The sequence below is a fragment of the Monopterus albus genome, unplaced genomic scaffold (genome assembly GCF_001952655.1).
Source record: "Monopterus albus unplaced genomic scaffold, M_albus_1.0 scaffold4.1, whole genome shotgun sequence".
Classification (NCBI taxonomy): Eukaryota; Metazoa; Chordata; class Actinopteri; order Synbranchiformes; family Synbranchidae; genus Monopterus; species Monopterus albus.
This window is the reverse complement of record NW_018127884.1, coordinates 4,659,120-4,682,918: the sequence shown is the minus strand read 5'-3', so window position 1 is coordinate 4,682,918 and position 23,799 is coordinate 4,659,120. Positions and strand designations below refer to the sequence as shown.

General features: G+C 38.8%; 1 protein-coding gene across 1 annotated transcript in view; it reads right to left on the bottom strand.

The window, feature by feature from the left end:
* Positions 1 to 1,162: 1,162 nt before the first annotated feature.
* Positions 1,163 to 23,799, bottom strand: part of sox6 (SRY-box transcription factor 6) — a 139,010-nt gene continuing 116,373 nt past the window's right edge. Inside the window, exons 15-18 of the mRNA XM_020607245.1 lie at positions 15,636 to 15,741; positions 8,003 to 8,236; positions 7,167 to 7,383; positions 1,163 to 6,424 (exon numbers count right to left, since the gene is read on the bottom strand). Coding sequence (XP_020462901.1) covers positions 6,118 to 6,424; positions 7,167 to 7,383; positions 8,003 to 8,236; positions 15,636 to 15,741 — 864 coding nt within the window. The 3' untranslated portion in view covers positions 1,163 to 6,117. The remainder of the gene's footprint in view (positions 6,425 to 7,166; positions 7,384 to 8,002; positions 8,237 to 15,635; positions 15,742 to 23,799) is intronic.

Sequence of the window (23,799 nt, the reverse complement as noted above, 5' to 3'; positions counted from 1 at the left end):
AGACTGCTCATTTTGGCCTTTCTAAAGCAATATCCAGATGGTTTCCAGATTAAACTGCCCAGACTAAATTTACTCTGCCACCTTATAGGGTTTTGTTTTGTATTTGTGTATGAGCATGTCTGTAAGACACTGATCGTCAACTGGCGTCCGGGAACCACTTCTACCCCGCCAAAGCTTTCCATCCAGCTCGTTGTATATAAATGAAATCTGATTATATTAGGAGGAAAAAAATGTGGCTTGATGTCTGTGCCTGGCATGTACCATTAGAATACAGAACAACTTGTCTTCCCTTTGAAGACAGATGTTTAGCTGGGAGGGAGCAGGTGAAAGCAGTGAGAATCTAGACATTCAGTTTAGTACTGTAGCTATCTATTATCATGTCTAGAGCAATTAGTAATAGGTGGATTATTCCTATATCCCAGAGAGGATCCTCTGTAAAGTAAATTGTTAATGCTTCTGTTTACCTAACAATTGTTGCAATGATGATTTTTGCTATGATAACTCTTCACAGTTACAAAATCCTTTTTCACTGTGTTATAAACCACTGTGCAGTGTTTTTGCTGAAGCAGAATGCTCCTTGATTTGTTTGTTAACCCATCATCATTTTTGGTCTGGACACCTCTACTACTGAAGCTCAGGCTTCTTCCTCTCATCGACTGACAAAACTGAATGTCACTCAAAAGCTACTTCTAGGTCTTTTGACATCCACTGATGTCAGAAATGACATCAAAGTGTAACTAAATTACTAATAGTAATTACTAAGTTGATAACGTTAAATAAAAGTAAAGATGCACAATACTGAACAATATACTGTAGGCTTTTAGCAGCCTAATTATTTTAGCATTTTGCTGTTTATATTATGCTAGTAATAGCTTTCTTTCTTTGTTGTTCTGTTTTTTATGTCCCTGTCCCTCTATGTCAATAAAAGCGCTAAATGAATATACAGCAAATTCTCAGCTAGCAAAATGACTTTGTCTTCATTGTGCAGGCCAATTTACAGTGTGTGATGGGTAAACTTCAGAACAGATTAAAATACACCAATGCCTTTTTATTAATACCTTTCCAACCCCTCTGTTTTCTTATGTTGATTTTCTTAGACAAGCACCTAAACTAGTGGATATAATACAATGAATGGCGCTACAAGAAAATGATTACTCCAATCTTAAAACAAAATGTCTCTTTAATTTGTAAGTGTCAACAGCAGTACAAAAGATGGAGTGATGTGAGAAGCTTTCTGTAACACAATATCTGTCTCTTTTACAGAAAGGGAAGAAATTATTGAGGTAAATGAGCTTAAACAGGCAGTTATTCAGCCCATTGTTGCATTGTTGCAATGGACTGGGACATACAGGAAATTATGTTACATCATAATATGCCTGAACTGATCCTGTGGGGATAATTTATCATATACAGTATGCACATTTCTGTAGTGCCAAGATGCACTGAAACGTGTCTCTCATTGGTTTGTTTTTACTTGACATGTTGTATTAATACTACCAAAGCTGAGGAGAGTGCTCTCCACACACACCACTGTAAAATTATTCACCTTAAGTTTACCTCACGTCAATACTGCACATGGAAACCAAAGACTTGCTGGTGTACACTTTGAAGCCAAGCAAAACAAAACAAACATAATAAAATTAGTAACAGTTTCTTTTTTTTCTTTTTTTTAGCAATAAACCTAGCAATAAACCCCTAGCAAATAATTGACCTTTTGTATTGTATAAAGAAGAATGTGAACACAAATGTGATGGCAACATTTTAAGCTGAATTAAAAACTTTACATTGGACTGTACAAGATATTATGATAAACTATTTACATATTCAGACATAAACTTTTTTAAAAGCAGCAACAGACACTATGTAGTTCATTTTCTTTAATAACACCCGAACAATTCTTGCCATTAGTCTAGGTACCTGCCAGAAAAAAAAAGATTACTATGCAGAAATTGTATCAGGCTGCCAGCAATTTCAAAACAACGGCTCCAGTGATAGAAGAGCCACACACAGTGTTGCTTGACAGACAGCTCTAAAAAGCAAAGTACCCAAGACAACTATAAATGTTGCCCTGAACAACAAATTTTATATTTCTGAACAGCAGCTAGCATTTTAGTCCAGCATGTCAGTGAATTGTGCTGATTAAATTAACACAGAGAACATTCCTACCATATACATCACAAAGTTCAGACAGAAAAACAAATCAAACTACAGTAAGTAATGTTGAACCAGCATACAAGCTTTTGTCCTCGGTTCATTCAAACCATTTGCATATCTAACACGTAGATTAGGAGAAAACAGTTGTGTGGGCTACTTTTGCAGATGGCTGGATAGTCATGAACATACAGTATTCATTAAAAATCAACAACATAAAAAAAGATGGCAAAGAGAAAATTATTTAAGAGCACACCATGTCCGTCCATTTTGCCACATTAAAAAAAATATTTGCACGCATTCAACTTAAAAAAATCACTTTTGTTTGAAAAGATGACTCATAAACACTTTTTTATTATGATAATGTAAATGCATGCCAAATGGATGCAGAGATTTTAGGATCATTTCAGCTCCTCATCAGAAACTCGCCACATACTACGAGTGCTGTAATGAACACAAGTGAGCATGTACAACGTAATACATAGATTGTATAATGATTGGAAACAAATTACTGAATAATTATTTTACATCAAGTGCTTGCTGTTGAAATGAGTACCTTACTTGAAATGACCCTAACAATAAGTAGAGTTTGTTTTTTGTTTTTTTTTACTTTGATTGGTTCTTTGACTAACCTGGAGAAGATTATCAAAACGTTAGTACTGTAGGTGAGGCGCTTCTCTCTGTCTCAGGGGCTCTCTTCCAATAAGCAGAAAAAACCAGCATCTACATGAGGTACAGTGACTTGTCGGGTTTTAAAAACACAAAACTACATACAAAATTACAAAACATGAAAGAAAATAAAATAGAACAGCCAAATACATAACTTATACCTTACTAATGAACAAAAATATATTTCCTATGTTATATTTACAATAGAGTCTAAAAGAGATGGTGAATTCACGGAAAACCATTTTTAGCTCAAATTTATCAAACTTTTTTTCATTTTTTCTGATTGTCCATGTTGTTTTTCTGACAATTTTAGGGCCAGCGGTGGCTAATAATAAATACAGTATGTTGATACTCTACAGTTTCACATACAATGTACAATACACTGAAGTCTGACGTCTGGTGTTTCACCCCTAACCAAGTCTGCTGTTGAATTTTCTGCTCATTTTCTTGTGCTGAGTATCTCCCCAAGGCAGCCCTGAAGCTTAAAGAAAGTGTTCATTTATCATTTGTGTCTTTGCATAAATAAAATAAGTAGACAAAAAAATGACTAAAATCTGGTAACTGTGAGAAAGCAAACCCACTTGAGTCCAACTGAGGGATCTTGTTCATTCATGGTGTGTTTCCTCAAACAGCTTCACATTAATCAGAACCGATAAAAATACAATTTATATCCAGTGCTTATAACACTCATGAAACATCGTCTCCTTGTGAGTTCTTGTTGTCATTTATCTTTTATTTTTTGTCTTTTTTTTTGCTGTATTAGCACAGTCAAGTTTCAGTCCCGCGAAGAGTCCTTTTTAACTACCAGCCAACTAAATCGGTGTGGCATGGTCATGAAAATATTTACAATCACATACAAATCAATCGAACCACCAGCAAACAGGAGCAAACAGCTTAAAAATACGAAACAGGTTGATTTGGAGGGAAATCCTTTTCTTTTTTTTTTTTTTTTTTTGCAGGAGAGCATCCCTAAAATGTTTTGTTCCTCAAAATATGAACAATGTAGAAAAGATGTCACGAAAAAAGGAATTATTGATGTTGTGGTAAGACAAAAAAAAACCTACAAAACAATATAAATGCTTCCAAAAAAGATGAAAAATTGTAAGCCAGCACTGAACGGGTATTGACATTAAGCGTACAGAAGATAACAGTGCTAAAGAGATACAAAGAGCCATCTGTACCAATTAGAGCTAGGAGCAAAATGCAGTGACCAGCAGTGGGGAACTTGACCACTTCAGTACAGTGACCAGCCATTTAGATCCTTCAAAAAGCTGAAATGGACAGGTTCAAGGGCAAGGGAGGGGGATAGCTGGACTCATGCATTAATAATGTTGTATTTCAGATGATACCCAGTCGTCAGTCATTTTAATAATCCCCCACAGCTTGATGTACTTGTTCCATCTGCTCGCCAGTGCCTGGTGATTGGGCCAGGGTGGGAGCCCTGTTGAGGCCTTACTTCCAGCACTTTGATGGAGAGCACAATAAGGGACGCACACCCCATTTTTTATTGTTTCCCTTCCCTCCCTGGTGTTTTCTCCTGCCCTGAGCCAGATGGCGCCCCCTGGGTGCTAAGGTTGCCATGGGCAGAGACAAGAGCAGGCATGGCAGGGAGGGGAGCCATTTAGACGTTCTGCCCTGTAAAGAGGATCTAAGTCTCAACATCAAGGACCTGACCGCTAGAGGAGCTTTATCTAGCTAAAGTCTATTTCGAGCTGAAATTAGGATAGACTTTGAGTTTCTTGTTTCAGAATGACTGCATGTTTTCTACTTTAAATGCACAATATAAGTGCAGTCCAAAAAGCTGATAAGATTATTAAAAATAAGAAAATAAGGCAAAAGGTTACAGAATTTATATAAGTGCACTAAATGAAAGTGCACATCTGTGTTTTAACTCAATTTTAATTGTCACATCCATAATACAGGCTCAAGTAATTTAAGAAACAAACATATGATTTAGCCTGTTCTTTCTGTTTAGAACTATCCTCATGTGGCATCTCTCCTTTTAAGACTACTTCAGTAATCATCTCAGTACATCAACTCGATGACCATGCTCTGCTTTAAGACTTCTTAGTGGCAGTTTAAGATTTACAATGTCAAAAAAGATTAAAAAACATGAAGTTTTAAGACATAAGACTTTAAACTTGCTGTCCAAATGTGGCTAAAGCATTTAACAGCATGTACTGTAGCTACACATTGTACAACATCAGTTTGAGATTCTAATGCCCCCAAAGCTGCCTTTCACTGCAATACCAATCCCACAGATTGGAGGCCTTTGGCCCTTTAGCATTCTGGCCTGATTACAATCACTCTGGTGAGTCAGACTGGGTTGCAGAGCTGGAAGTGAGCGGAGGATGCCACAGTGATCTGTGTGGACTGGCTGGTTTCACTGACGATCACTGCATTGAGCTCCATAGAGAACAGCTAGCATCACAAGCTACCACCCAAAAATGTCACATCCTGTAACCTCCTGCAGAGCCTGCTGCCTCCAAGTTCCTGAGTTTCATTTGTTTATTTTGTAAGAGTAAATTAAAGAAAGACTGGATAATGAAGCTGCATTAAGAGATCAAGAGATTGTCTAAGACTTACAAAGCCTCTCCCGAAAGACTTTACAGATTTTAGAAATAACTTGAAATGTTTGGCACTTCTCCACTAAATTTTGTGATGTAACAAGAAAAACACTACACGAATAATAATATTGTTATTAATAATAATAAGATGGAATTATTCCATATGAATTTTGAGATATTTTGTACTGGTAATAGTTTTTTCTTGATTTAAAACATTCACAAGCTGTTGGCTGGCGCACTATACCTGAGTGAGAACATTATTCCCATCGTGAACAGTTATGTAATATATCAAAATCATCTAATTGAAGAAGAAAACAAGGTAACTTATTGTAAGAATTATAGGTTCATATCAAATGTTCAATTTCTTCAAGTTCTGTATTTTGTTCTAGGCAATAACCTCACTGTGTAAATGTCCATGATCACAATGAAAAAACAAACAATGAGATAAAAAAAAAACTAAAACAAAAAACAATCTAAATTACCACAACCAAACTGCTTCACACACTTGAAGTAACACTTAAGACCAAATAGGTTTTGATTCTGATCAAGCCACATCTGCATGCTGGCTCCTAAATGATACATCATTGTTATTTTTTAAAGAACATTTTTAAACCTTTGTGGTGTAGTTTTTGTTTTTGTTTGCTGTTTCCTTCTCCCACATCAGACCAACTCACTGGGCGTTCTCCTGTATGAGTGTTGTGTCTACATTGGCCTCTTATTTGAAAAGGTCTCAGTTGGCGCTGACTGGCTCTTGCGTGTCATTTTCACTACTATAGTCTGATTTGGGCTCATCCTCAAAATCCTCGTACAGGTCCATCTCATCCTCGCCATTGACTGTCTCACTGTTGTTTGCCATTGTATTGGGCTCTAGCTTCATGTTGTAGGTGCTCTGAATGACAGGAATGGATGGCTCAGGACTCGCTGAAGCACTCGAGCACTCTGACGTCATCTGAGGTGAGGGTGTGGTGGTGGCCATGGTGATGGTCCCAGGATAGACCATACTGGCGCTGGTGGTGATAGGAATCTGTGGTGGCTGTCTGAATGTAGAAGAAAGGGATAAAACTCAGAGTTATGACTCACTTTTAATACAAATTTAAGCACCTAAATAAATTGATAAGAATAGATGGAAAGAATGCCTCCAATGTTGCTGAAGGAATGAGTGCTGCTCAGGGGGTAAGAATTTAAATTTTATTTTATTTTATTTTATTTTGCAGCATTTAAACTAAGGTGGTGAGATTAGGGGTTTATACACAACAGAGCGGTTTGCTATAAGCCAACAGCTCTGTCAAAATGATTTGGGAAATGAGAGGTTCTCCTGACAGCTCCTGCTTTAAGCTGTTCAGAAACACTACCTTGTTTATTGGTCCCATAAAACCACTACATGGTTAGTTCTGCTCTTGTCTGCTGTTGTGCTGGATGATTGATACTCCAGCCACTGAAGCTTATGACTGACATGGGAACACCTGGAGAAGGGTTCTCCCGATAACTGCGCACAGTAAATTAAAGTGTTAAGCTTCTGACTGCTGCCCTCCAGGCTTCTGTAAGTCTATACTTACATCTTATATTCAGCAATAATGTCTACAATTCATGCTTCATTTGCAGACTATCTAAAATTATTAAATAGCTGCTACTGAAAATACCATTAATGTGCATGTCAGGGCCTTGTCTTAAAATGAGTACAAGAGGAATTAATAAGAAAAGCTACAGTTCATTTGATATATTTAACGTTGTCTATGCCTTAGTCTGGATAGTTTGTGAAATCTGTGACGGCGCACCTACCCCACTGTAAAGAACTGCCTCATCTCTTGTCGCCGTACACGCATCATCTGCTTGTACTCGCCAATGCGAAGTTTTTTTCCATCAATAATGCAGGTCCTCTTAGGCCGTGGCTTGTACTTGTAGTTTGGATATTTTTCTAGATGGAGCTTACTCAGACGGGCCTGCTCCTCATAGTATGGCTGCTTGTCCTGGTTAGACATGGCCTTCCACCGAGAACCTACAACATAACAGATTCAGATGTCAATAACTGAACATAAGCAAGAAAAAAAGAGTCGACATTTGAATGTTTAAAATATAACCAATTATAAGATAATATAAATGCGAAGTCAGAGCCTTTGCAGTTCTTTTTTTTGTGGAATTCACAACCAAGTCACATTATACCATAACAGTGAATTATCCTTAATAAGAGGTGACGTTTTCATGTGTCAATCATATGCTAAGATTTATTGACCATTCCACACAAACCTCTTGATTGCTCTGCCTATGCACATAATCTGAGATGAGAGATGTGCTTAAAACATCAAGGACCAACAGGCTAGAGTAGTAAATACTACAGCTCTGTGAAGTACTGAATGACAGCACTTTTAACAGCTCTGATGTATGGACTCCAGTGCTGAGGGGACAAGACCCATTTAGCCTCTGTCATTTTTCATGACAAACACTTATGATAGTGATGGGTTGTAAATCCATCTGTATGCTCAGGTGAACTGATGCACAAGTGCGTATGAGGAAACATACTGTACCCTCCCTTGTTTTAGATACTAGCTATTATGTCAACTGTTAAGGTGTTTGAATATTTGCTGCACTTAGTTACATTTTGATGTGGAAGGTCTTACCCAAAATCTTGCTTATGTTGGAATTGTGCATGTCAGGAAAGGCCTGGAGGATTTTGCGCCGCTCGTCCTTAGCCCACACCATGAATGCATTCATCGGTCTTTTAATGTGAGGCTCGTTGCTGTTCCTTCCTCTGGATTCCCTGAAGACTCGTGCCTCGTTAGATCCAGCGCCTCCTGTTGACCAACAGTAATAGGGTTGTGGTTTATCTGCAGAGCCATTGACTTCCTTGGACCCTGGAATAACCAGAGCAGGAGCAATAAGAGAGAGCGAGGCAAGACATTGATTAAATGACAAGCCATTTTAAAACTCTCCTCCATCTGCTGTCATCATTGCTATCCTCATCATGAACATGGTTTCAGATGAGTGCAGGACTAAAGGCACTCCTTAAGAAGATAAGAAGATAGGCTTTGTATTGGGTACAAAACCTGATTTAACAGGCTTAAATTGTATGTGCTACAAAAGTGGGCACACTGTCAGTTTAAAGGGGAACTGTGCTCTTTAAGGGCAGTTTGCAAAAAACCCAGCAAAAAATAAAATAATAATAATCTGTTGATTATAATGCTTTGCTAGAAAGCTATCCTTATTAGGAATATATGAACAGTATATTTAATGATTTTATGACTGAGGCCATAGTTTGAGAAGGTTCTGAATTAATTCCTTTTAAAGCTACAGGTGTCCCACAAGGGTTAATTCTTGGTCCTCTTTTATTCTTTATAAACAATATTGTTTTTGTTTAAGTTTTGATTTTATGATGATAACACTATTTTATACAGCACATGCTCTTTCCTTAATCTGGCCTTTGCAAATCTACAAATATCTATATTTCAGGCATTTCTTGTCAAATATACAGTGTATATTTGTTTTCAATTCTGACAACCATATGCTATTCTCAAGGACACCAGAACGTTCAGAGCCTACTGTCCCTATCCACACTCTTCAAGGTTCTCAAATTGAACTAGTTGAGCTTTTAAAATACTTGACAGTCTGGTCTGGGCACTAGACTAACTTTCAAGAGACGTGAAATATCTGACAAGCAAACTTCAGGTCAAAATGGTCTGACTTTTTTTTTTTTTAAATAGAAACAAGTCTTGCTTCTATTTTGCTAGTCTGACCGTTTTGCACTCTGCTATATATATGCCTGTCCCTCCCTCCACTTTAAAGCCTCTTGATTTTGTATCACACTGCATTTGATCATCAGAGATAAATTCTTCAGTTTCCATTGCATTTCATATGAAAAGATGGGAAGGTCCTCCTTAACTGAAAGAAGGAAGTTGCATTGCATGTTATTCATCTATAAGGCTCTGCTTTCTGCTCTCATAAACAGTCACGTCACAGGATATTTTAATATCTGTACCTCATGTTCAGACTGGGCTTTGGAGAACCAGTTTTAGATAGTATGCTCCCTAGAAATGGAATGAGATGTAGAAAACTTTCAAATTGAAATCTCTCATTTCATTTAAAGATTTTAAAAGACTACTCAATTTAACTTGTAATTGCTTTTCATACATTACATTTGAATTTTGTGTCTGTTCAGATTTAAGCTGTATATTTATTCTTATACACAGTTTTCTCTTGAAAAAGTGGTTGCAGCTCAGAGTTGGGTAAATCTTAATAAAGTATTTTTCCGAACTATATATACAATGAGCACAAATACATTTAAGCGTGCCATTTTCACTCTCTTTCTAGTGCTGTTTCTCAATCAGGGCATTCACAATCAGCATAAGAGAGATTCTCTCAGTATTAAACTGTACATCAGACTGATAATGATTTCTGTTTGCATGCGCATTTGCTTCTTTTTATATATAAGATGTGAAAGAATTAAATAAAAGCAGTATGAATATTTAAACAAACAAATCATGTTGATAAACAAGGCTTGAAAAATAAGAAAAAAAGCCTTCCATATGCTACGATACATCTTTAATGATCTCAAATCTGGAAAAGAAAGCTTGGGATGACTCATGCATATTTCATCATCCACATGTGAAGCCCTCTCATTAGATCATTCCACTAGTAACCCTGGCACACGTTACCTGGGGTTTGATTTCAATTATTGTTTCAGTTGATAAACAAAATCAAAGTCTTAATGAGTAATGGAGAGCTGTGCAGAATCCAAATCCACAGAAACCTGCCCTAATCACCGAAGACGCCGAAGAGTTTGAGTGTTCACTTCAGAGTAGCATGTGTTCCCACTAGGAAACCACTGTCTCCCAGTACAAAGGCACTCAAATTGATTTTCAGGAGCTCATATTTAACAGCCACATTTATGATCCACAGAGACTTGCCTTCAGTTGGGAGGTTGGTGATAAATGTATTTTCACACTGGGACACTGCACTAGTTGCTGCACAGAGAATTCAGCTCTTAATGTCACACAGTTATTTCAAATGGAAGTTAAAAGTCACAGTCAAATAATTACGAACATTTGCTGATCCAATCTCAAAATACATTAAAAGAATTGTAATATTATGTATAAAATAAATATGTTTAGGCTTTGGGGACAAAAACAAAACGTTTTCGTTATGTTAAGATCTCTAAAATAGAGGTTAAAATCAACTATCAGCTATAACTAAACAAATTATTTTAAAAAGCCCTAGACTCTCACAGTCTTATGTCATTTGCTTTTCAAGAAGCACATTCTCACCAATTGATGAATCATAGTTTGACTTGAGACATTTTCAGATTTTTTTATTATCTATGAATACCTTAATCAAGATGTCTATAAAAAAACCTAATGTCATTGCTTAGTCTTTGTTTTTAATAATACATGAACCAGCCTGCTCCCAAAGTAAACAACAGGCTAACCCAAATATGCATATCTATATCTCTTTCTATAGATACAGATATATATGTGTGTTTGTGTGTACTTACTGTACATACATACACAAAAATACTAAATTGAAATATTTACTACACAAATACAAAGCACATTTTAAACCCATTCTCAGATGCTGTGAATGCCATGTCTTCTTCTGTCTGGCTGTTTGGCTGTGTGTTTTTGCATCACAGGATGGTATAGGCCCTAAAGCCATCATGAATTCAGAAATAATACACTACATTTGCTGCCACCGAAGCTCACAGTACGTTAATTTCATTTAGCATGCACTCACTGTACAGGATGAATTGATTTCACTTTGTTTGGTTTTGACAACCATGTTTATTGTGCAATGAAATGTGGTGTGGCGAAGGGCTGACAGTATCCATCAACGCAGGGCAATCTGCTGACTGCCGGGGCCAGATGAAGGTATTCATTAGCTCAGGAGCGCAGCTCTCACTCAGACACGACAGCCAGTGTCTGCACCCCAGGATCGCTCGCTGTAATTTACGATGCCTCCCGTGCCATTACTCTATCACTGACACTGATTCAGCAATTTATATACTGGTGTGCATGCATACGGGCAGAGGTGAGCTTCTTATGGGGAGGGGGACAAAACAACCACCAGCCGTCTGCTAATGCCACATCCATAGTTAGTTAGGAAACCAGCCACATGACTTGGTTCATTGGGGAGAAGCCAGATGAGGCATAGCACATGGAAAAGTGCCTACCTGCTCTGTCTGATGATACACAAAGTCATTGAAATGAACAACAGCGGTGTTACATCATCCTCACCCATATTCAGGCAGATGCTTTGGGCCTGGATGTGTGAAGAACAAAGTGATGAAGGTTTCAAGGTAACTCAGTCCTGAGACTGCCCCTGGGAAGCCAACAGCTTAACAGAACCTAGACCTGTCTGATTACAGCAGTAATGCTGCATAAATGCATATGATGGGTGGATATATTTGGCCCACATCCAACCATATATATATCAGAGGCCTCCTGTGCTAATCCTTAGGAAGTGCAACATGCAATTTACCGCAACATTGTTTCTGTCTTGTCGGTTAAAATCATGACGCTGCTCTGACATTTCGCAAATGAGCATTAACTTTTTTTTCCAGGAGGGGCAGGACATTTAGGAATCAGTTAGTTAGGTGTGTGATTGTGTAAATAAACACAGATGTTTACCAGTGACAGGGGCAGGCCCCATGGGTGGTATCTGGAGCGGGAGGGAAACAGTAGGAGTGCTGCTTAATAGAATTTATTGTGATTCATGAGGCCCGCAGCTCAAGTGTGACAGAGCGATATGAGAATCCCCTTTTAATTTGTCTCTCCTGGAAACACTGCAGATGAGCAGCATGAATTACAGTGAGAAAGAATGATTGTGTGTGCGTGTATGGGGGAATAAAAAAAAACTGAGAAAGGAGAGTGGATAATGAGGAAGCAGAAAAAAGGGGAGAGAATATAGTGCGACCCAAATGTCTATCACACCTGTGAGCTGCAGGCTCAGACTCGACAGCGTACCAAGCCAGAGGGTAACACTGCCCCAGCCGTCCCCTTTCCTCCTTCTTTTCTCCTCCTTACTCATCTTTGTTCTGTGGGCAGACACATAATGTCACCCAGGAATCTACTCAAGAGGATGAGCTTCAGTGAGCAGGCAACAATCACGCAAACCTGCCAAGCCCTCCCTGTTGGGATCAAATCTAACACCTCTGACTGAAGGCATTTACTGCTGACAATAGAGCCTCTCCCTCAGAGCAGGATTGGGCTAGATTAATGCGTATGGATAGACAGGATACAGCACTCAGTGTCCCTGCTCTATCCTGAACTCATAACATTCTAATTAAACCATGACAAATTACAAGTGATATAAACCCAGTTCTTTTTTCCAGTAAGGATGATTTGAGTTTTCTGAAGCTAGCGTGTATGTGTTAGTGCCTGAGTGCACACACATAGGAACCTGGGAACAAACAGCCAACCTGTTTCAACATGCAGGATATGGCTTTTACTTTTGTCTGCTTTATCCCCTCTCTTATGCATTTAACCTAAAAGTGGAAGCTAATCTTTCTCAACATCCCAACTTTGCAAACAGAGCAGGAGGTGGATGCACACACAGAGAAATAAAACTTTCTCACTGATTGTGTCGACTTATTCAGCCATCAGTGTTGTGACTTGATAATTCATTAGGTCTGAGCCTTTTCATCTAAACATTCTTCATGAAAAATCCCACAGCAATAAGAGCTAGACCTTGATTCCCATGGACTCACAGTGGAAGATAAACAACAAAATGATTTTCACCAAATCTATATAATATGATATACTATAATCTAAAATAGATAAAACTTCAACAACACTAAAAACTTCTGCAACACTAATGCAACATGTTACTTCATGAGAACATTATCAGAGACACTGCTTGGCCAAAGCCTCATCTCTTCTCACTGCCTGGTTGATATTATCATGCTGGCCATTTAAAATAATTCTGTTTCCTGCCTCCACACATCTCTCAGCAACTTCTTTGTTCTCTGCGTACCCTCATGGGGGCGGTTTAGACAAACACACAACCTCAGCTACACAGAAAACCCCATACTGCCATATGTGAATGAACAAAACGTCTGGTTAGGCTGAGGCCTTTGTGGTATTTAGTAATGTCTTCATCAGAGCTTAAAAAGATCTAATGAATTTGCGGTAAGATCATGCATGTGGCTCGTGGCTTGGTAAAATGAAGTATATTCTATCCACCCCCCCACCCGTTTCAGACGTAATAACTTTGGTTGCTTCATGCTTTGCAAATATTATCTGAAGCAACCTAAAGCCTTCTGTGAAACGCAGTGATGACAGAAGTCCACTGTGCTCAATGTGGCTGCTCTGTTCTGGAGGAAAAGCTGCTACGCACCAAAGGGGTTTCACACCCAATGCAAGGGCTGGTGGGTACACCCAGTAATTTTCCTTTTCAGGAAACAGTAAGCTATATGCAATGTGTTCTGAGCTTTTAAGGAAAAGTGTGTTGAAATACAGAAATTCAAATTTAATTTCTGTAGTTCTGTACTAAACTAGTCCCAAAAATGAGTATATTTATGACTTACAACAGTAAGTCAACAGTAAAGTCCCATTGATTTGGTGATTTGTATGTCTTGATCTTTGGGTTAACACTTGGATACATCTGGGTGTAGTAAACATTTTTAGTCTTCAGGGTGACCATTACTGGAATTATAAAAATTGCTGTATTTTAATGTGAAGCAGATCCTAACTACATATATTTTATGTAACAATTGTAATATGTAAGTTTAACTTAAAAAAAAAAACTGATTTTAACATCTGTATGAACTTTGATGTGCAAATCAGCATGTTTTCTATGGTATTAATGAGAGCACAAATAAGCTGCCATTATGTAGACCCTGCATGCTTCTATATATCATGCTATGCCAGGGAGCCAAGCCTCCCTTGGTTCAAGGAGGAGAAAATCCTCTCAATGAGGATTTCAAAGTAAATGTTCTCAGAAGAGTAAACACTTTGTGGTTCACATCATAAAACCCTGTTTCACATCATTCAGCCCTATGTATTTTTCTGTTGGTGAAACTGAAAGAGACAGACAAATATATTTGTGGTATAAGAGAAATGTGTGTTTTGGGCTATGTGTACTGCCCTGGCTCTCATTCATTTCCCCCTGGGAAGAGGACCTCTCCTCTCCTCTAACCTTTTCTTGCTCCTAATCCATAGCCCACTGGGAACACTGATGTGAGGCGTCTGGCGCAAGGCCTTTCCCTCTGCCCTGAGCAGGACTTAAAAGGACACAACTGCCCTAGTGTGTGCTCTGTTTCAGTCCCGACTCCACAGTAGCCACAGAGTGAAGGTCCCCGCTGGGAGAATGAGCACTGGAAGCACATCTGTCCCAGGAGTCAGATGAGTGGGATGGGATCTGCTACTGTAGCTCACATGGGAAATATGTCAACGAATCTGCTAAATGTACCTCCAATTCTCAGCCTCAGCATTGGGTGTGATGTGAAACTACACATGATTAAATTTGCTTTACATTTGCTTTGGAGATGGTAAACATTTTTTGGGAAAGTAATATTTTTATATAAATGTCTATGTGAACTAATTTTGAAGGAGCATTTCTTTCTAAAAACTGATGGGAAGTGTGTCTAAGATGCTATTTAAAGTTGTTGATGGGTTACATTGTCCTGAGAAATATCTATCCCTCTGACTTGACTCTCTTTGAGGCATCAAAGATGAATCTGCTTTGCGCTGACTCTGAAGTTCCATGGAAACTGCCACAAATATTTATGTTGGACAAACACCGGTGCACCAATGTACTCCTTTGCTCTTGTGTAGAAACCAATGCCACAAAGGGAGATGACGCTTTGTCACACCAGTGCTACTTGAATTTTCAAGCACAACAGGAACAGGAGCCTAGCATGTAAAAAAAGCCAGCTTTGTCCTCAGGCACCCTTGTCCTGCACTCACCTACCTGTGAAAACCTCAAGGCTACGGCTCATTTCAAACGGCATTTATCCCAGCCCCCACATCTCTCTTACACACGCACAAGTTTCTGCACATACCAATCTGCCATCCAATACTGAGACGTGGAGCTGTGGACTTCACCAGCCATCAAAACTGCTTTTGCTATAGTATAGAGTTATGTTAGACTGTATAGATTCCAATCAACATGGGTAACACGTTAGCTGAGAATTTGCAGTAAATTTTAGGGAAATTGTATGACTTTTGTATAAACATAAAATCATCTCTCAAGTCAAAGCAATCAATTATTGTATACTTACATGAGATAACATAAAAGAGAGAAACTCCAAAATGACCTTACCATCTACATCCTCTGGTCTGGTGAGGTCAATAACTCTGTGGCCGATCTTCCCTTCCTCACCCAGCTTGCTCAGGTGGTGCCCGATGCTCTCAAAATGCGCCCTCTCCTACAAGGAAATACAAACAGTCAGGTACAAGAAAAAGCACTTATATACACGTTTTTTACAGTGATAAAATTGTAAAAAATAACCCCATCAGGAACCTGAAATTTTGAGAAGAAAAAAAGTGTCTTTGATAAATGGAGGTTCTTTTGAAGAGCTGCTCTTTTGACATGAGCTAGATGTAGCTTCTTCCTCTCTCATCTCTCTATTCAGCAGCTGCTATAATGGATGACAGGAGGCAGAGAGACAGTGAGGGCCAGGGGTGCTGTAAATAGATTTACAGAAGGATACTTTGTGATCCCAAGCACACAATGGGGCCGTGGCCCTCTTTGCTGTGCTCAGATTTTCCTCTGTAATCTTCTTCTTACATCCTCTCTTCCAGTCTGCAGTGCCCAGAGCTCAGCGGCCATCATTTATTCAGAGTTCATGCTTTGGAGAACACACCGTGTTTTCCTGTTTGTCATGTCACTTTGTGCTCAGATTAAACTTGGCATCATGTTGTACTTGACGCACAATGAAACCCTGTCATTCAGCACTCCGTGACTATATTAAATGTCATGTCCATGTGCATTTACAGAATAAGATAACAGCTTTCGAGGGGGCTCTGAATTGTTGCTGCACATTACACTTAATGTATTATGCAAGGGGAGAGTGCCGACTGCTGCTGGCTCCATTGTTGAATGACCTACTTCCTTGGTGAATACACAGGGCATTAGCAAAGGGCTGTCTTCCTCTCTAAAGACTCAACTAGGAGATGGACACTTTGACTCTGCATGATACAAATAATCTCTTCCCCCCCCTAGGTTTTGCCTGGATGACACTAAAAGCCGGCATGTTGCCACCATTCAGAAAAACGCATTTGTTTTACTCTCAGGGTGAGTGTTCAATCTCTGCCAAAGATGTACTGCCTGCAGTGACCTCTGCCTCTTTCTTTTCTAAACATGCCTATCACATGCAGTTTGAACAGATACTCAGGTAGAGTCACTGCACAGTACTAACAGCTCCCCTGCTATACAGTCTAACATTAATTTTTTAGCCTCTCCTTTGTAAAGCATTTTGTTGTCTTTCACTTTTCCCCTCCAGGGAAGTTCTCCCATCTACTAATAGGAGAAGGTGCTAAAAAATTAAGTAGACCTAACCATTGTAAGTGAAAATGTTTATTTTTACAGTCGTATTTGATTTATTGTGTTATCTTTTCCTGACAAAATCATTTGGGCAACAATAGCCATCAGTAATTACAGAACATCAAAAAATAATAAAATAAAAAAAACTCTATTTGTCTAAAATGTTTTTCTTTTTGTATAACCTTTTTTTCTTGAGGGCTTAAAAATATAAGATGAAGGAAGATGGTTCAAGTCCATTTGAGGCCTTTCACAGTATTTTGATTTTCCTCATTCTTTTATTTATTCAAGAACTAGTCCTCAAAAGAAAGGACTGCGATAGAGACAGAAATAGCACTGCAATTTACCATCAGACTTGAAGGAGCAGTCATTATTTATGGCCAGCTGAGTGATTCTGATGTACAATTAACCACTACCTGCTTATGGCCTGTGATTAGAGCCTGTCTATCTGACGGCCCTTTGCTTACTTAAGTGTTTTCTAATTATGACATGTGGTGGTCCCCGCTGGGCAAACGGATGCTTTGTAAAGAGAAGATGGAGTATGATGCCTTTCTCAGTGTCACAGTCTGTGTAAAGCAACACATGCGTGAGCATGCATGTGCACGCACACAGAGCCGTATTCATCACCAAGCCACATTATTGCTCTTAATGAAAGAAGCTAGCAGCCCGATGACAAAGTGACTGATGTGTGATTAGCTGGATGGGCAATGGTGCTGCTTCAGATGCTACTTGGACAGTCCACCAGGAAGACACAGTGTTCAGGGGTACTGTGTGTCTGTAATAAAGTAGTCATCTCGTCCCTCTTCTGCGCTTCGTTGATCCCTCCTGATCAGTCAAGTCCTTTTATAAACTCATGATCATTAAGCATCATGTTGGGCTCAGAAGGAGAGAGAACAGGGGCCATCCATCACTGCATTTCATTAATAACTAGCACAGTGTTCAACTTCTTTCTAAACTGCACAAAGTCCTATGATTAGGTAACATCAGCAAATTAGATAGCTGAATGAAATGTTTGTTTGAGCATTCTTTGAGGTGGTGTCACTTAATTTGCCTTTATAAGAACTGTAGTTATATAGAAAACATGCCCATTTACTTTATATGAGCTAGCATTTTACATACAGTACTATAACAGTGTCGTTATTGTGCAGTAAGTATTTCTTCCTTCCTTGTGCTACATGTAGCTATGCTAAATTAATATTAGACTGTCTGTGCAATATGGTACCACAGATTTTAATAAAATTTTATATACTGAGCTTAATATAGTTATTGGTTATAAGTTTAGCAATTTATATCCGTGAATTAGAATTATAGTTGAAATCATGGCCATAACTTATCTGTACAGCATCAGAGTTTATTTTAAGGCTGGAAAGTTTTTAGCTAATTAATGCTTCTTTACTGCCCAAGCATCAAGTGCTGTGATAAATTGATGACACTTTTATTATTTTATAGTGTCATTAAATTTTTACTGATCACTCGGACACAGGAAAGCTGGCCTTCCTGCCAGGAAAAGAAAGAATGAGTATAAAAGAGAGGGAGCAAATCAGTATATGGATAATATAAAAATGTATTTCTAATGCACATTAACACACATTAATGCACTTTAAACAGAAAAATACAGAAGCTTAATTCTGCTAAATGCCAAAAGGCCTTTTAAAACAAAAGGTTCCATAAATAAAATGAGTATGAAAGAACAAGCCAAACATAATGAGAAGATGTTAAGATAAAGAGACAGGAAACAAAAATGTAACAGAACACATTCTCCTCCTACTCTGACCACAACCACTGGCCAACAGCTGCTCCCTCCCTCAAATGACTTCAGCATGCAGCTCTCTACCCCACAACTAAAATTATAGCAGTGCGCTTCGAGCTATAGTGGAAAACTGCCGCCCGCAATAATTTCATCTGCCCTGTCTGTGCAGTTTTTTGTCTTTAAAGTTTGGTAACAAATGCATTTTGTTCAATTGCACATAGCTGCAGTGAAGTCACCAGCTTGTCCGGTGAAGCTGTGAGTCACTTGAGGTAGTAGAAAGAGGACAGCTAGGACAGTTTGTGGAACTTCTTGGGCGAGGGAACCCAAAAGAGCTGTTGTCAATGCTGTAAAGAGAGCTTTAATCTGGCCAGCCACAGAACATGTGCCGGAGGCCTGCTGCTCTGCCCACAGGGTGTATTCTGAGCAGAGGCTGGTGGTGGATTGCCCTGTGTATTGTGCCTACTCCTGCCCTATATTTAGACAACACACTGCCAATCCTGACACTCCTTTGTAAATAACTCTAGGTTATTTTATCAAAGCCATATGGCCTGAGATTGTTCAAATACAGATAAAAAAAAAACACACACACACACATTCATGAGGTATACTGTGGCGCAGAGCGGCGTGCAGTTCACTGAGATGTTGACTCAAGCCTTAATCTGGATGATTTCACTTAACATCATAAGAAACTGATGCACTACTGATGCACAGATGTCATCTGCTTTTTGGGAGTGGAAAAACTCCATTATGCTGTTGATCTAATGAAAGAGCTCCATCAAGGTGAATAGGGACTTAACTGCACCAGACAGTAGTCATGGCTGAGAGGTCTGGACACTTAACTTTTACATAAGAGTTGATATGGTGATGAAAATGGACAAGCCAGGCCTTGGTGACTGGTGCATTACAAGTTTCTGGGCCAGGTCAAAAACATTCTTTTTTGTTATTACTGTCTTATTCATTATCATTGGTAGGAATTAAACAAATTGTCTCTTCAAATGTATGTGAAGTTGAGAACAAAATGATCTGAGTGTATGTTGAAAAGAATATAAGATAGATGATACAGGCACAGATTAAATACAACATTTTGACATTAAAATGATTATTTAAAGAGAAAACCACCTCATTTCTCTCAGGCAGCTGGCAGGCATGATACGTTTTATTCCCTCCAAATATTAGCAGTTACCAAATCAAAGACAGACATGTATACTGTAGTAGTCTGGTTATTTTTGGCCATACAGGATATACAGTACATGTATACAGTAAATGACATGCTTAGCCCTTCAGTGAAATTTGACAGCAGAAAGCTGCTGTACTTTCTGAGCTCTCTTCACATTGGAAGGTAAATTATCGCATATGATTAAAACTGTTATGACTGGAACCTTTAACAGCTGCAGAATCCTAAAAAAAACCCACTTATGTTTGATAATGAGCTGAACCAGCTCTGGTTATATTGAACACCAGGTATGAGCCAAGTTGAAGGCAGTGCCCATCCGACCACAATAAAAGGTTTTGCATGTTAAGTGTCACTCATCATCACTGGGGTCTGTAGTGGTCAGAGCCTTTTCTCTGAGGATCTCGTACTAAGCCCCGCCTATCAACAATCTGCCCCAGCCCTGATGGAAACAAACAGTACACTTTAACATGGCTACAGCTCCTCACAGCTCAGCACCTCATCTGTTTTGTATTTTTGTTGTAACTAGTTGCAATGTTATTTATAACTCTGCAGTTTTCCAGTAGTTTTTGCTAGTTTTGAACCATTTAAATGTCAAGTACATCCAACCATGCGGTAAACCCACAGTTCCTTTCATGCAGGCTGCTGCTCTCTTTTTACCCAGAGCTTTCCCTTTGCTAAGGCTAATGCAGGCAGCAGCAGAATCAACAGTAGCAGCCACAGCCCCAGCCACAAAAGGCTGGCATCTGTTCTATAGTAGTCATCCTCAACGTCACACAGAGCAGAGATGGCAGCTATTCCAGTCCCATTTGTAAACCAAGGGCTTCACCTCATTTGTTTAAAACAGAGGGAAGAAAGCCTTTTAATTAAATTAAGGAGCTTAAAAAATGGTGAGCTAACCCCTGGGCTTTATGCCAGTTTAATGCTTATTTTTTGTTTTTATTAAAAGGATATGCTATCATTATACAGGATGAGTTATTTTTGTTGGAGGAAAATAAATCAAACACAGAAAATGTGATCCTTGACTGTAAGTGTAAAATTTGCATTCAAACAAGTAGATTTCTTCTGCAAACCTGCACATCAACTTTGGAACATTTAAATAATTTTGAATATGCGACTATTTTATTTAGTGAAAAATGTTTTCCAGAATTAGACTCAGATGTAATATATAATCATAGCACTGTGACACATTTCTATCACCATGTTCAGTTCTTATGTTCTTCTCCACACTGCTGTGACCCTGAACTGTTTGCTGAAATCTCCTGTCTACCTCCAGGTTGCAAACAGCAGGATATTAGAAATGGTAGCATTATCAAAACCCCTTTCACATATGAACTAAACCTAAAGACCTGTTGGACACTGAAGCCATTATGCTCCTACTGCAACAATACCAAAGACTATAAATGGGCCTTTTGTGGCCTATTCTTTTCTTTTTTCTTTGTTGTATATGCCTTGTGGTGAGCGCAGCATCACAGGTCTTAGCCACCAAGGCCAGCAACATTTCCGAGCAGCTACCGCAGGCCAGAAATTCACCATTTACTATGACAACTGTAGAAAATAATGGAGCTACCACTGCCAAATGACCCTACCAAGATGCAGCCTTGATGTCTTTCTGGGGTAGATGCGAGACAGAGGAAAAGACCTGACCTAGGACAGTGGCCCACAAGCACACACACTTGCACAGGCACATATTATTCAGAGTCATACATTATTTTTATACCTTTGGCAAATGTGAACAATTGGACAAAGCATTAATGTAAGCAATCTTCACAATAGCACTTGCTGGCTACAGCCAGTGTCTGGGAGCTGAGCATAATCTAATTTGGATGGGCAAACCCTTGTATGCCAAGGATTTACATTGCAGCCAAAACGCCTTGGTTTGCAATTTCCAAGACAGCAGTCGAAAAGGAGCAGAAAATTGCTTCCAGGGCTGCAGACCAGACAAGATTATATTCAAAGTCTTTGTGAGGGCTTTGCCTGAATAGAGTCCTGGCATCACATACACACACACATACACATGCATGCACATGTATACACATGTATGCATGTACTCACATGCACATACACAGGAAGGAATAATATAACTACTATAACCAATAGGTTAGGAGTCTGGATTTTGTGGAGCACCAGTTTAAGCTCCATTTGAATATTTACAGGCTGAGCTTTGCGATACGGGAAATGGACAATTGAAATCATCAATACTGAGGAGAGGAAATGTTGTGGGGCAGAAAAGGGCAGTTCAATAAGGTTAATACACTGGCCTTTCACCTTTTGATTCCAGTTAGGGACATGTCAGCAGAGGAATATATTTTATCTCACATAACCTCAAGGGCATCACATATGCAGCAGCTATTGACGCTAAAGCAAGAGAAATGAATGCATCAGTGTAGAAATCTGTCATAACTGACTATACAGGTTTTGACAACAAAGCATAATGATTACCCCAGAGGCAATACACTACAGATTTGACCCTCATGACTGATCTGTCACTGGCCCAAAGTCTAATAATACTTTGAGCTCTCTGCTTAGCCAGTGGCTGACTTTCATCTCTGTTGTGCTTTTACTAACTAACTGTCACACTGGACAGCACCTGAGTCAGGGACTTGCTAATGTGTGTATAACACAGATGAGTGCTAATAGTTTGAACTACGATGTGAAAGTATATTTTGTTTTGTTTTGTGACAAAGAAAAAAGTTTCTAAGGCAGAAAATCAAATTAGCACTCTTCTATGACTGTAATTTCTGTGAATTCGTCCACTCATTAACAGACAATTTACAACTTACAATTACATATTATCATCAGTCACAGGCTGATGTAGTAGTACCTACAGCACTGGAAGTGTGCTGGCAATGCAGCTATGTGGCCACACCTGAGCAGTTTTTAGTGATAAGATAGATGATAGAGTAAAATGCATTTAGACTTTGGCTTTTGCTGTTTGCTTTCTCATTAAAGTGGAGAAATTTATACCAGTTAGTTATGTAATCTGCATGTACTGCCTGAATACAATGAGGGTTGCATGGCATCAGTTATTTTTTAGATTTTTTTTCTTTTCATTTTCACTGTTTATCACCAAAGGTGAACTCTGTTTTTGAGGTCATAAATGCTGCTGTCAATACGGCAGCATGGTTGAATCTATATCTGTGTGAAAACATACAAATACAGATGTTTGATATTTATTCACCCTAAAACTAGCATGCCCACTTATGTCTACAGTGCATATTAGAGGGATTCAAATGGTTACAAATGGATTCAGATGTACTGTATTTGACTGTAGGCATACTGGTGCATTCTACTGTAGGTAAAAGCTTCCACTGTGTTAGGAGGAGATGGTAAATAATGGAACAAAGTAATTGCCCTCTGCAGACAATAATACCTTTAGATAAATATTTCAAAAAGGTACATTGCAGATGAGTTGTCAACGGCTTTATTGCAGTGATGGGATATAGTAAAAACAGACAAATATGCTCCTCTAATGCATGAATATATTTACATGTCATCAGTTTGAAGGCTGATCTACACCATGTTCTCATAGTTCAGTGGCCAGGAAGAGAGGGGGGAGAGAGCCGTAATGATAAAGGTTAGGGAGGAATCCATTGTACTCTTCAGACATACTCTGTATGAAAAGATAAATTGATCCATCTGTAAGCAGCACTTAGACCCACTCCTCTGCCCGGTCATTACACTGGGATAAATCAATATTTAATATCCCCCGTTAACAGCCATACTGGATGATCTTAACCTCTCCTTAATCCCATTTATGTTACCTTTCCAGAATCTTCCTCATGTAAGCTCTCACTATGATAAACTTCCAAATAGGAGACTGGGATGGTAGCTATTAAACACCACATCATATTTATGTCAGGTGAGGCGCTTTCTGGAAATATTAATATTCTGAAACTGACCAAAGTGAAACCTTTTATCTGGGACCTTCACCTTTCTAGACCATATCAGCAAAATACTTTCTGTTCTTCCTTCTCATTTGAATTACAACCTACTCTTCTTTATTGCAGCTGGAGGATGAA